The sequence below is a fragment of the Phodopus roborovskii genome, unplaced genomic scaffold (genome assembly GCF_943737965.1).
Source record: "Phodopus roborovskii unplaced genomic scaffold, PHOROB, whole genome shotgun sequence".
NCBI lineage: Eukaryota > Metazoa > Chordata > Mammalia > Rodentia > Cricetidae > Phodopus > Phodopus roborovskii.
In genome coordinates, this window is record NW_026126412.1 from 2,856,760 (window position 1) to 2,870,436 (window position 13,677).

At 38.4% G+C, this 13,677-nt stretch overlaps 1 protein-coding gene across 4 annotated transcripts in view; it reads left to right on the top strand.

Annotated features, from left to right (window-relative positions):
• Positions 1-13,677, top strand: part of Skic3 (SKI3 subunit of superkiller complex) — an 85,190-nt gene that overhangs the window by 40,232 nt on the left and 31,281 nt on the right. For all 4 annotated transcript variants that reach the window (XR_007834408.1, XM_051182774.1, XM_051182772.1 and 1 more), the window contains 6 exons: positions 586-679; positions 2,987-3,064; positions 5,215-5,339; positions 6,337-6,460; positions 8,264-8,482; positions 10,580-10,652. Coding sequence is in view for 3 of the 4 variants with exons in the window: in XM_051182774.1 (XP_051038731.1) it covers positions 586-679; positions 2,987-3,064; positions 5,215-5,339; positions 6,337-6,460; positions 8,264-8,482; positions 10,580-10,652 (713 nt within the window). In the remaining variant the exon portion in view is untranslated. The remainder of the gene's footprint in view (positions 1-585; positions 680-2,986; positions 3,065-5,214; positions 5,340-6,336; positions 6,461-8,263; positions 8,483-10,579; positions 10,653-13,677) is intronic.

Sequence of the window (13,677 nt, forward strand, 5' to 3'; positions counted from 1 at the left end):
CAACCCAACAGGAAGAAGAGAGTCCCAAGAGTAGGCACGAGAATCAGAGACCCAATCATTCATTCACTCAAAAAGTCCCATAAAAATGCCAAGCTATATATGCAGAGGACCTGGTGCAGTCCCTTGTGGTTGTCCCTGTGGTGCTGCTCCAGTCTCTGTGAGCTCATGTGAGCCTTGCTTAGTTGACTCGGAGGGCCTTGTTCTCCTGGTGCCCTCCATCTCCTCTGACCCCTACACTGTTTCTGCCCCTTCTGCAGGGTTCCCTGAGCTCAGAGAGGAGGCATTGGATGGAGACATTCCATTTAGAGGTGTATTTCCCAAGGACTTAAAGAAAACACATTTAAATTATAAAATGTAACTAGAGGCCACATATAATTTTTAAATATTATTCAGTAATTTAGAAGAATTGTCCAATTAATCAGTGGTATATTCAAGATAAATTAGGCCATAATTCTTAAGACTACCATTAATCTCAGCAGGTAATCTCCTGCTTTGAGATACTGAAACAAAAGGAATTTTACAGTTTTTTTTTGTGTGTATATATAGTCATACACATACAAATTAAACATATTTGTGAATTTCCAGAAAGAATTCAGAATTACGCTCCAGCTTTCACAATGTTGGGTTATTTAAATGAACGTCTACAGTTAAGAAGGGAAGCAGCAGAGGCATACCAAAGGTAGGTATGCCTAGTGGACATCGCTCACTGTGTTGTTGGTATGCCATTAGAGTTTAGTCTCTTGACAAAGAACTAATGTGATGTTTCACTCCTTTCCCGGTCCTCATTCTGTTACCTTGTAGAAGGTAAAAAGATGAAGTTCCACATTTGCAGCTCTATTTGGGGTTCCATTAGCTAGGGAATGGGGAATAGAAAAGGGCATAAACCAAACCCTCATAGATTCTGTTTTAGAAAAATCTACCCCCTATAGTCAGACAAGAAACAACAACATGGATGTTTACTGGACTTAACCTTATTGTCTATTAGGTATTTATGCTTGTCATTAAATGTTTTTTGGATACTTAAGCCTAGCCGTGTCCTTGCATGAGAAATTTATCAGGGAATTACAACAGACAGAGGCCCTGTTCTCATGGAACTCCTCAATATGAGATACTTAGTAAGCTAATAATAACTGGTAACTAAAACTTACTAAGGAAGAATTAAAGTAGCCTCCAGGGTTAGAGAATACAGGAAGATGCATTCAGAGTGAGAACAGGTACTTCCAAATAGAAGTAGCTTGCCACATTTAACAAACAAAACCCCAGTGTACTAGAGTGGAGTGATTTCCTGGAAACTGGTAGGAAATGAAAGTCACTAGTTTTTTTCTCTATACGGTAATGGTAAGTAAATATGAAAATAACTGTTGATCTCATGAGTAACTACTAATAAAGGTTGGAAGTGCCAATTGCCTAACTTTAAGGCACTTCACTCCTTCAAATGTAAGTGGAGGCTATATAATGAAGTTTTTTGTTTGTTTGTTTGTTTGTTTGTTTTCCAGGTGATAGAGGAAGGTTTATAAAAAAAAACAAAACAAAATTTTCTTCTTAAAGTGTCAAAAATCTTAGAGTAAATAAACACATAAAACAGCTGTGTATGCTACTTTTGTGTGCTGTAGAAATGCTGAACATCACCATACCTGAGGCTTGTGGCAATTGCACAGCCACAAAAGAGACATGTACTGACCACAGCAGCTGTGTTGTATTACGATATTTGCTGCTTGAAACACAAATAGTGCATAAATTCAACCAGAAGTGCAGTTTTTGATCTCTAGCATTTTTAACTGTAGATTTCACATCATGCACCAATCCCGCTCATCTCCTTCCTGTCCCTTCTTCATATATGCTCTTTGCCCTTGCAATCCTCCCATCCCCACAACAAACAAGGCAAAAGTAAACAAAACATCTCACCATGGGAGCTGTGGTGTGTCACAGTTTACACTTTAGGTCAAACATCTTTATTTGCAAATGTTTATTGCAACGAGTCATTGGTCTGGTTCTAGGCCTCTGGCTTCTGCTATACTATTAATGTTAGATTTTCCTTCACTCTTGGATATCATTTTGCTGCCCCATGTCATGGAGATCCTGTAGCTTTGGATCTGCAGGATCGGCCACTTCACTTATTACAGCAGTTCACAGATGGGGTAAATGTTGGGGTGGTCTCATAATGCATCACCCTGGTTCTGGGCCTGGGTTATAGCTGGGTTTGTTGGTCCGCCGACTCTACCTCATTCTCACCAGCAGGGGAAGCTCTCCAGCACTGCCCTAATTAGTTTACCCAATGCCCCAGGCAGCAAGGGGCAGGGGCAGTTCTGCTTTCACACCCTCCGGGCAACTTCTAACATTTTTATGCTTCCTGAGCAAATTGGTTTTTTGTGCAACATCATGTAGGTAAAAAGCCTTTCTTGGGTATTTCTCCTGGCAGATGTCTTTAGAGAGAAAAGAAAAAAAACCTTCCTTGCCCATAGAGAGCACAGTGGGAGAAGAAAATGTTGGCTTTAGCTCCTGGTAAATGTATTCTAAGCCTAGAGAAATCTCTCACCTTTTCCTTTCATGCATTATCTTTTAGTATTTCTGTGTGGTCAACCTCAGAAATCATTCAAATTTCTGCCTTCCTACATGAATATTTTCAAGAATGTCTTCTGTAAACTTTGGAGTTTCAAAATAGAACATTGATATGATCATTGCCTATGTTTAGATTACAAATTTTAGAATATTTACAACTCACATGCAATAATAAATGGCTTTACTTATGAAAAAACAAGATTATTTTTTACCAACAACCTAAAATTTAAATATATTTAAGAGCCTTTATGGTATCTATTTTTGGAATATAAACAAGCTGCCATAAACAGCATTAAAGAATTAGAAGAATTGAAAGAAAAGACTATAGATCCATGGATTTGGTTGAGGAGGAGTGAGTAAAACAAATTGGTACACATAGAAAATTTAAAATACCTTGTCTTCTTCTTCTTCTTTTTTTTTTTTAAAGGGCAGCTTCACTGTTAGATCCTACAGAAGACCAGCATACTTACAATGTTACAATGAGAAACTGGGGCAGATTGTTGTGGTAAGGCTATGTTTTCTTATTAATTCTGTGAATCTATTTCTCAGAGAAAATTGTGGCCCTATAGATGTGAAGATTAGTGTCCAAAGCACTGGGATATATTATTCACATCCAGAATGTGTTAAAAGTTTCTCTGCCCTTATAACCTAGCCTGAGTATGCCTTGTGAAGAGTGAAGTTAGAGCTGATGGTTTATGGATTGGATAGAGGACCGTTTGGGAGGTAGAGTTTCCTCTGATAGAAGCCTACTTAACTAGTTGGGGAGTTGGATTTATTCGTATTGGCTATGGAATATTACGTTTTAGGAGCTCCTTTGAAACAGTACTAAAAATTTTAGGAAAATGGAGCTAAGCTCTTCCCTTGGATTCGAAGTCTTCTGACCTAAAAAGACAGGCAGACTGTGTTAGAAAGTAGAAGTAAAGCCGGAGTGCAGATCCATAGAAAGTAGGCTTTTGACTCACAGGGTTTTTCCTCGAATGAGAATTGCACTAAACTTGAATGGTTAGTTTGAACATTGAATTGCAACTTGGTATTTTAGGATCAGTCTCTACATCTTTTAAGGAACTGCTCATGGAGGCAGGAGGTAGCCAGTTCCTTCCTGTTATTGCTGTAGTTTACTCAAGTCCATCAATAGAGAAATATTACTACTCTACTTGCTTATGAATTCTTTTAAGCTTATACCTTAGTGGTGGCTCTTTTAAAAACAGATTATTTTTTATTTCATATGTATGTGAGTATGTCTGACTGTATATAGGTGCAACATGTGTGGGTCTGATGCCCACAGATGCCAGAGGGGGTTTTGGAGCCCCTGTAACCTGACTTAGTGGGTAGTCCTGGGTTAGCTAATAGGCAATTGACCTGGGTCCTCTGTAAGAGCAGTATATGCTTTAACCACTGAGCCATCTCACCAGCCCTCTTTTGTTTTTATTATGTACTATCTTGAACACAGGCATATGGTAAATAGTAAACTATAGTGTGTAAATCAGTTAATAGTCACCGCTCAAATATAATACATAAAAATTCTGTCAGTTTGCTTCAGGTTTCATTTTAAAGAAAAAGTCATAAAGCTAAAGTCCCCTTACTCCTTTTCCTGTATTTTTCTTTTACACATTTCTGAAAAAAAGTTTTGATTTAAAGAAATAAATATGTACATGTGTGCAAACAACTCTCTTGCACTAAAGGCTAGCCTTCTTTCAAAATTAGAGCTTAATTTTATATTTTTTTATCTTTATAAAACTAGTATTAAAAAGCAAGGGTTGCTTGTGTTTTTAACTTATAGCTTCAAAGATTAAAATGCTTTTCATAAAAATATTTCAAAGCATTTATAAAAACCTTTTGGATTATATGGTAAATACCAGAAACAAGAGTCTCAGAAATAGTTAATTAAGTAAGAGTTGGGGCTGGAGTGATGGCTCAGCAGCTATGAGTGCTAGCTGCTCTTCCAGAGATCCTGGGTTTGGTCCCCAGGGCCCATGTGAGGCAGCTCTCACCCACCTGTAATTCTAGCTCTCGGGGATCTAATGCTCTCTTCTGGCATTACCTGGCACCTACATACATGTGACATAGACTCAGACAGACACACGTGTGCATCAATTAAAGACATCTTAGTTGATGGCTGCCGAGCTTATGTGACTTTATTGTAAGATAAGCAGCTATTTTGCTATTATGATCCCTAGTGTTAGCTTTTCTCACTATATCTTGAAACACAGAACAATAAAATTATCTCTGTGGACTTTTATTGTGCCTATGTGCCATTCATATAACTTATTAGATATTATAGATCCATATTCTTAGGAAACTATTTAATCAACACAGTAAGCCTAAAAATAAGAGTTTTTTTTTTTTTTATAAAAGCCATTTGTTAAAAAATGAAGAATTTAAGACAGTGATTTGAGTTTAGCAGAGCTAGTTATCTTCACATATAATTTAAGACAAAAGAAAACAAAAAAAAAAAAACATGAAGATAAATCATTCTGGTATACTTCACTTACAGTGTGCCTACTATTTTAAATATTCTCAACATGAACACTAATATATTTTACTTGCTAAAATACTATAAAAAGGAACATGTAGATTAGTCATTAAAAGTAGTTGAGTGAATATATCTGTATACCTTCACAAAATCAAGATTAATATTTTTATCTTGCTTTTTAGTTCCATTGGTGAATATGACAAAGCTGTCCAGGCCTTTAAGTCAACGCCCCTGGAGGAAATGGAGGACATCGTAGGTTTGGCATTGGCATTGTTTATGAAGGGACTATATAAGGAGAGCAACAAAGGTAAGTAATCATATTGCTTGAAGCTTTTTTAGAAGAATATAGTATTGGGATTGTGATGGGGTTGCAGTATTTTACTTAGTTAGTTAAAATGTTGTCTGTATGGATGCATTTATGTCAGTTCAAGATTGTGTGCCTGATGTCGTTAGAGGCCAGAAGAGGACATTGAAGTCCCTACAACTGGAGTTATAGACAGTTGTGAGCTGCTATGTGGGTGTTGGGGATTGAATCTGGATCCTTTGGGAGAGCAACCAGGGCTCTTGACAGCTAAGCCATTTCTCAAGCCCTGGGTTGCAGTATTTACTAAAATCTGTCTGGGAGTCAAGAGCTGTAAATGGATTTGTTTACATGCCATCTTTTTAGTATGTAATGATTATGAATACTCCTTATAAACAATTTGAACTGAGCATCCATTGTACATTTGAGGAGACTAAGGTGCAGGCTTAGTGGTGGATATGTAGCTTAGCATTCTATATGCTTAAATAAAAATTTTGATAAGTGAAAGCTTCAACTTTTGTTAGTAATAGAGTTTTATTTCTCTAAAAATTTTAAGTGAGAAAATCTGTTACATATGAGCTTCACCACTGTGTGGACAGGTGCACTCAAGCTTATATATATATATATATATATATATATATATATATATATATATATATATATATATATATATAAATCTGCTTGGAGAAGGGGACTGGCAGTGTGACTGTCCATCAGTGTTTCCAAGTCTTCTTTTCTGCCTAAGGTGACTCAGACTTCAGAGTCTGTTCTGCAGGCAGAAGGTAGGGGTTGTCCCCTAGCAACCATAAAGGTACTCTCAGAATTGCTTTGGAATAGCTAAACCACGGTACGGTTTATTCTGTCTGCTTGAGAAAAGAGCAAGGAAGGTAAAATTTACTTAGATATTTTTTGAAAGATAGGAGTAGGAAGGGTAAAGTGGACCATTATGTTAATTAGAATTGCTTTTGTATTTTGCTTGCTTTTTCCTTCTTCTATATAATAGCCTATGAGAGAGCCTTGACTGTTGTCAAATCTGAGCAAGACAAAGCACATGTCTTAACAGCTCTGGCAATAACAGAATACAAACAAGGACAAATGGATGCAGCCAAGTCATTGCTTTTCAAATGGTATGTATAGAGAACTTTAACACTTATACAGTAGATCTTTATGTTTGGGATAAGAGCTAAACAATATAAAATAAAGTTCTAAATGTTTTAGAACTTTTTAAATGGAGGAGATTGAACCCATCTTGCTCAAAATGGACAGTCATGAGTGGAGTCCAAACCATGTCTTAACTCACAGCTTTGTGTCTGTCTAGTACAGCTTATTTGTTTTCATGTGGACCACAAACAACAAACGGAATTGTAAACGGACTTGGTGTTTGGTTGCTCAGGTCCTCAGAGAGGTCTTCCTCCTCCCTTCCTTCCCTTTCAAGTCTCCTGAGAAAAAGTTTGTTTAAAGTACATCTCTAAAAATACCTGTAGAACTTATATACTTCTGGTGTCAGTACAGGTTAAAATGAGAGCCTGTGATAAGTTACTTACACTGGACTTGTTGAGTTCTTAAAGCGTGTTTGTTCTGTTTTAAAAGGTGGCTGTAAATGATTAAAACAAGATATTGGACAGTGCTTGCCAGTGAGGTTTATTGGCATTTTTGAGTGGTGCAGATCCTTAAAAGACAGAAAGTCCCTCCCCATTGCAGGAAGCTTATAGTCCTACCACCATGAATAGTGGAAGCACTTAGTTAATGTGATAAAGTGAACACTGCCTTGATAACTAACCCTTCAACTCCAGAGGGATGAACTTCAGTTACACTGGAAATCTCTTCCCTGGCTTTTGCTGTTCTTGACTGTATGATGAGCCATGATGAGAAGAGACACTTAGATACTGCAGACACACACAAAAAAGGAGAGATATCTGACCCTCTAGGCAGTGAAGGAAAATGATAGAACCTTCCTGAAAATGGCTTCCAGTTACAGCCCTCTGACTCTGCTGGAGAGGCTGAAGAACTCTTTCTCCAGTGCCAGCCCAGTGGGCCCTGGGTCTCCTTTCTTCTTGGACTGTATGTGTGCAAGGTCAGGTATAGGCGTGGAAATCAGGATGCTTGACCAGTAAGATGACATGGAGTTTATTAGGAGAAAATAACTTACACTCCAGCCCAAGGATTCAGACCCTGCCACCCTGGTGCTCTCCAACCTGAAGGGGCTTCAGAGCCCCAAATCAATCTTTTCCAGTCACATCCGCACCTGGGGGGGGGGTGGCGTGTGTGTGTGTGTGTGTGTGTGTGTGTGTGTGTGTGTGTGTGTATGAATATATTGCTACACTCAGGTTCTGTGCTGAGGAGACCAGGGGACTTCCTCAGTCTCTCATCTGTTGCTCCTCTGGGAGGGAGAGCCTCCCGCTACCAGCCACCCACCCACCTTTGGTGGTACTCTACTGAAACCTGATGCTGCTGGCGTTTGCCAGGCCCTGCCACACTGTAGTGCTACAGTGCTTTTCGACAGCGCCTTCCTGCCACGAAGCAGCATCTCTGCCCCAGATTCTATCTCAAGAGACAAAGGAGAATGCTGGTGTTTCTAATCTGCCATCTTCTGTTTTCTTTTAACAAAATAGAATTCTATGTCAACTAAACATTTTACTAAAATTATTCCTGTTACCTAAAACTGAGACTCAAAGAGGCCAATTTATATTTGTCTCTAAAATTTAGATATGACTTGAAATATGTAAAAGGCTATTACTACTTTACTTCAGTCAGATAATTATTTTCTTTAAATGTAATATATGTGTGTGTGTGTGTGTATTAAGCACAAAATTGGCTTACTTTGATGAATCTTTTAGTAAATAGCTTTTTGTATTAAATAAACCTCTTAATAGATGTTAATTAGTCCACTGTAGTAATGGGGTAACAGACTACTAAATATTTATTTATAGCTCTATTTTAAAGGAACCAACCACAGAAAGCCTTCAAACCCTGTGTGCTCTAGGGTTGGCAATGCAGGATGCTACGCTGTCAAAAGCAGCACTTAATGAGTTCCTAAAGCACACGAAGCACAAGAACGATTATCACAGATGCCTTCTTACTTCAGCCATCTGTGCACTCCAGGGCCGCGGTGTGGCAGTACAGAGACAGGCAGCCAAGGCTGTCCACAGGTGAGCCCTGAGTTTGGGGATGAATTATGTTTGGTGTGATTATGTTCAACTTTTGGGCTTTATTGTGACTATAAAATGAAATATGTGTCTATCTGGAAATCGTACCATCAGTTGTTTTGGTGAGTTGATGAATTTTTCCTTTATTCGGGTGAAGCTCCACTTACTTTGATACAAAAGTCTGTAATTCCTACGTTTGTATTATTGTGGATTCAATACCTGGTATATATTAATACAGATCATGTTGATGGATTTAGGAATTCTTAGTCACTTAAGTGTTGATCACTGCCTTTAAAATTTTGAAATTAAGGTATCATTTAACAGAGGCAGGCAGATCTCTTCAGTTCGAGGCCAGCCTGGTCTACAGAGCAAGTTCCAGAGCAACCAGGGCTACACAGAGAAACCTTGTCTCAGAGGGGGAAAAAAAGATAGCATGCAACAGCAGTTATCATATTTTGTAGCTTTAATTTCTTTTTCTTGGTTGATTAGGTACATTAACTTTTATTACATTTATTTTTTGTGGGTGATTACACAAGTACTATGGCATGTACCTGTGACATAGGAAGACAATTTGTGGAAGTCATTTCTCTTCTAACCATAGTGTTTCCATATGGCTATGGGGTCCCATAGATTGGCAGTTCTCAACCTGTGGGTGGCAACCTCTTTGGCAAACCTCTAGCTCCAGAATACTTACATTATACTTCATAACACTAACAAAATTACAGTTATGAAGTAGCAATGAAAATAAATGTATGGTTTGGGGTCACCATGACATGAGGAATGTGTTAAAGGGTTGCAGCATTAGGAAGGTCGAGAACCACAAACTCAGGTAAGAGTTAAGTGCCTTCACCCACTGAGCTATCTCTCCTGTGGAATTAAAGAAAATTAGTTATCAAGTTTATTCCATGTGAGTTATCTCTCTTAGAGTTATATCCTTCTGCTGTATAATATAGTTCGTCCTCTGCCTTTAAATTTCTTTGTAGTTCCTTTAAACACACATGCTATATTTTCTTAACTGTATCTCATAATTTTGTGACCATGATATTGTTTAACTTTATGTTTTAAGAAAATAAGGACTCTTAGTGTTTGTAGAAGAGGACATTATATATTTCCTAAAATTTAAGATGTTTTCAGTTAAATCTGAACAATTAATATGAACTTGCTTAGGTGTCTAATGGATTTTAAACTTAAAACATTTGTTGTTATTGTTAGGGTTAAAGTAACCCCTATCTTTTTATTCCATGAAGTATTTGGCATCCTGTATTTTATTAATCAAAATTAATTATGTACCATATGGCTTTATCTAGCATTCTTTAAATAACATATTGAGTCAGAATGAACAGACATTCAAATCAGTATAGTGTTCTTTCCTGTCAGATGAGAGAAAAGAACACAGTAGTCCCAATTACTTCTTTTTTTTTTCTAATTTAACTTTTTATTGATTCCTTGTGGATTTCACATCATGCATCTCAATCGCATGTCCCTTTGTATCCATCCTCTGCCCATGCACCCACATTAGGACCCCAGGTGGTTATCCTGTAGAGACACCACAGTTTTGTTTGGTTCTGCAGGACCTGCCCGGCCCCTTCATGTGCTCCAGTCATTGTAGATATGTGGATGATGGGGCTGGCCAACTCATAGCTCTGCTTCTGGGCCTGGGTAGTTGCAAGGTTGGTCAGCCTGCCAGCTCTCTTGTCTTCACCATCCTCTCCAGCACTGTCCCTGCTAACTTACCTAGTGCCATAAGCAGCAAGGGGAAGGTGGGTTCTCCGGCTCTCATGCCCTTGGAGCCGGCTCAGCCACGCCTACAGCACCAGGGCCAGCTCTGCTGTGTTGCCCAGGCAAGACACAGGGGCAATTTAGGAGCTGGTGATGCTCTAGTGACCTCAGAGCCAGCTCTCTCACTGCCTCAGGCCTCCCTCAAGGAGTGGGGGGTGCGGGGGGAACTTATCTCCCTTGCCCACACCACCATATGGCAGATGAGGATCTCTCATGCTTACATTCTTGGGGCAGCTCACCCATGCCCCCATCTATGGAGTCAGCAGTAACTCCTATCTTTAAGGTGAACATTTTTGTTTTGTTTTGTTTTGTTTTCTCTAGTAACCCTGCTGACCCGGCTCTTTGGTCTTTGCTGTCTCGAGTTGTTGCTCAGTATACACAACGGAATGCAAAGGTGAGTAATGTCTAAAATCCTGCCAATTAGAGTAGCCTATTGTGTAAAATACATATATGCATATGTATAGCTATCCTAATGTACACACACACACACACACACACACACACACACACACACACACACACACACACGCACGCAGTTTTATATATGGACCAGGCTGCACTCAGACTTACAGGCTCTGCCTGCCTCTTTGCCTTTTCAATACTGGGATGAAGTACAATGAAGAGAACATCGTCATTCAATCAAATTCCTATTTATTCCAATAGTAGACCAAGTGCCTTCCATGTACCCATTAAATTGTTCTGAGTGTCATAGAATCTACAAAGCGGGGTCTTTACATTCTTCATTATACCGATTATCTCAGCCTAGATGAATAAATAACATGCATAACAAGTAAGCCTTAGTGACTGGTTTTAAATTCCTAAAGATCATTTTATTTAAAAACTGTTTAAAGATACAATTACTAATACAGACACCTCTAATGTCTGAAAATCTCATTACAAGCTTGACATTTGGTAAAGAATTACATACTGTATTTTAGTCATAAGAGCAAGATATTTTCAAGTATCTACATTTTACTAGTTTTGCTACTAATTATTTTCTTTCTTGTTCACTTAAGTGATTGGCAAACAATAGCAACAGCTAATTTGTTTTAAATACTTATTTAGTAATAATTCTGATATCTAAAATCTTCATTTTTATTGTTCATTGTTCTTACTGATTTTCACTCAAGGTGGCTATATTTCTTTGCTTACTATATAGACTCTGTCTTGGAGAACATTATTTGTAGACATTATTTAAACCTTAAGACTAAGATAGATTCATATGAAAGACTTTCTGTTTGTTTTTGTGAGATGTGTTGGCAGCCGCATTTATAACTTGGGATTCTGTATTAGACTGTTCAGTACCTGGGTCTCAAGTCATTTGAGAATGCCCCGAGAGTGTCATCCTTGAGAGGCTCAGCGTATTCTGAACCTTCACAATTGTACCTTCCTTGTATGAGTCCTGGGCTTGTTCCACTAGCTTGTGAGCCCCATATTGGGATCGACAAATGACATAAATAATCTCCAGACTCATTGTGCCTTTTTAGCTTTCAGTTTGGACCTGACAAATCCTTAATAGCTTGTCAGTTATTCCATACTTTTAAGAATATGCTTAAAATATTTTATTCTTAGTGCCATTCAGATGTTACTGTGCTGTTTGTTGACATCACCATTAAATGCAGGTGCTAATTTAGCAGGGTGAGAGTCTAGATTTTTAATGGCTTCCTAGGGCATGTCCAGCTCCTAATTCAGAGGCAATTTGAGTAGTAGAGTTCAAACTATTTTCAGTGGATGCATTGACTCCAAAGCTGTTATCTGTAACTCATTATGCATGAGTTAACTCTGCTACACATGGGTATGTGTTTTAATTAACAATAGGAGGACGTTTCTGTAGTCACTGTTCAGTTTTTAGAGCAGGAAGCTTGAGGCATTGAGATTAAGTAATTTGTGCAAATCATGGTTGCTGATGGTGATGATATTCAATTCCTCTAACTCAGGCATCATCTCACTCTGCTATGTTGCCTTTCATTTTAATCAGCCTTTGTTTTATATTGAAATACTTCTAAAGCTTTATTTTAGCATTCTATAATTGAAGTACAGTGTTGAAAACTTTACTGGTACACATTTGAAATGAAATGCCAGGTATATAATGCATGTGATGAAAACCCTTTTCATTTGCTGTTATTTTTGAGACAGAGTCACACAGCCCAAGCTGGCCTGGAGCTCACTATGTAGCCCAAAGTGGCTTTGAACTCATGTCAATCTTCTGCCTCAGCATTCTAAGTGCTGGGATTATAGACAAGAACTACCGTGCCTGGTTCTTATAATTCACTTTTTCCCTTAGGCAAAATGTTTAATGATTGAATTTTAAATTTTTAGATTTCAAGTTAACCTTCTTAAAATTCTGATGCTTCTTGTTTTTTTAAATTATTATTATTAGTAGTAGTATTGATTTGCTTATTGAAACAGAAGCTTCATGGCATACAAACATTTAGTATTAGGGACTATGGGTTCTTAAGAAGGGACAGGAACTCAAGCAAGAAAGGAGGCAAGAGCTAATACAGAGGCCATGAGAGTGCTATTTACTGGTCTGCTCCTTGTGGCTTGCTCAGTCTACTTTCTTATTGAACTCAGAACTACTGGCCCCAGGATAGGACCATGCAGTAATATTTTGTTTGTGCTTTAACAAATAAAGCTTGCCTGAAGATCAGAGTGCAGAATTAGCCACTAGTTAGCCATAGAGGCCAGGCAGTGGTGGCACACACCTTTAATCCCAGTGCTCGGGAGGCAGAGGTAGACATATGTCTGTTAGTTCAAGGCCACTCTGAGCTACTCAAGATTGATCGAGTCTAAAAGAGAAACAGAGCCAGATGGTGATGGCAAACACCTTTGTTCCCAGTACTTGGGAATCATAGGCCTTTAATCCTAGCCGGACAGAGAGAGGAATATAAGATGGGAGGAGACAGGAGCTCAGCCCATTCAGTCTGAGGATTCCTAGAGACAGGATCATGCATTCAGTATGAGGATTTGTAGGGACAGAATCGCCCCTTTGGTTTAAGGATTGTGTAGAGGTAAGATCTAATGGCTGGCTGTTCTGCTTCTCTGATCTTCCAGCATTAACTTCTATATCTAACTCTGAGCTTTTATTATTAAAACCAATTAGAATTCGTGCTTCAAGACCACCCACAATGGGCTGGGTCTTCCTTCAACAATCAATAATTAAGAAAATGACCCGCAGGCTTATCGACGACACCATCTTATAGTGACATTTTCTCAATTGAAGTTCCCTCCTCCCAGACTACTCTATTGTTATCAAGTTGGCATAAAACTAGCCAGCAAATACACTTTCATTATTGATTGCATTTTTGTGCACTCAGCTACTACAAAGACATTAAAATTCTGTGACAGAGTTAAAATTATCAAAACAATTAGCTTTATTCCCTTTACCATGCCTCACCTGTATTCACCTTGTCCTTTAC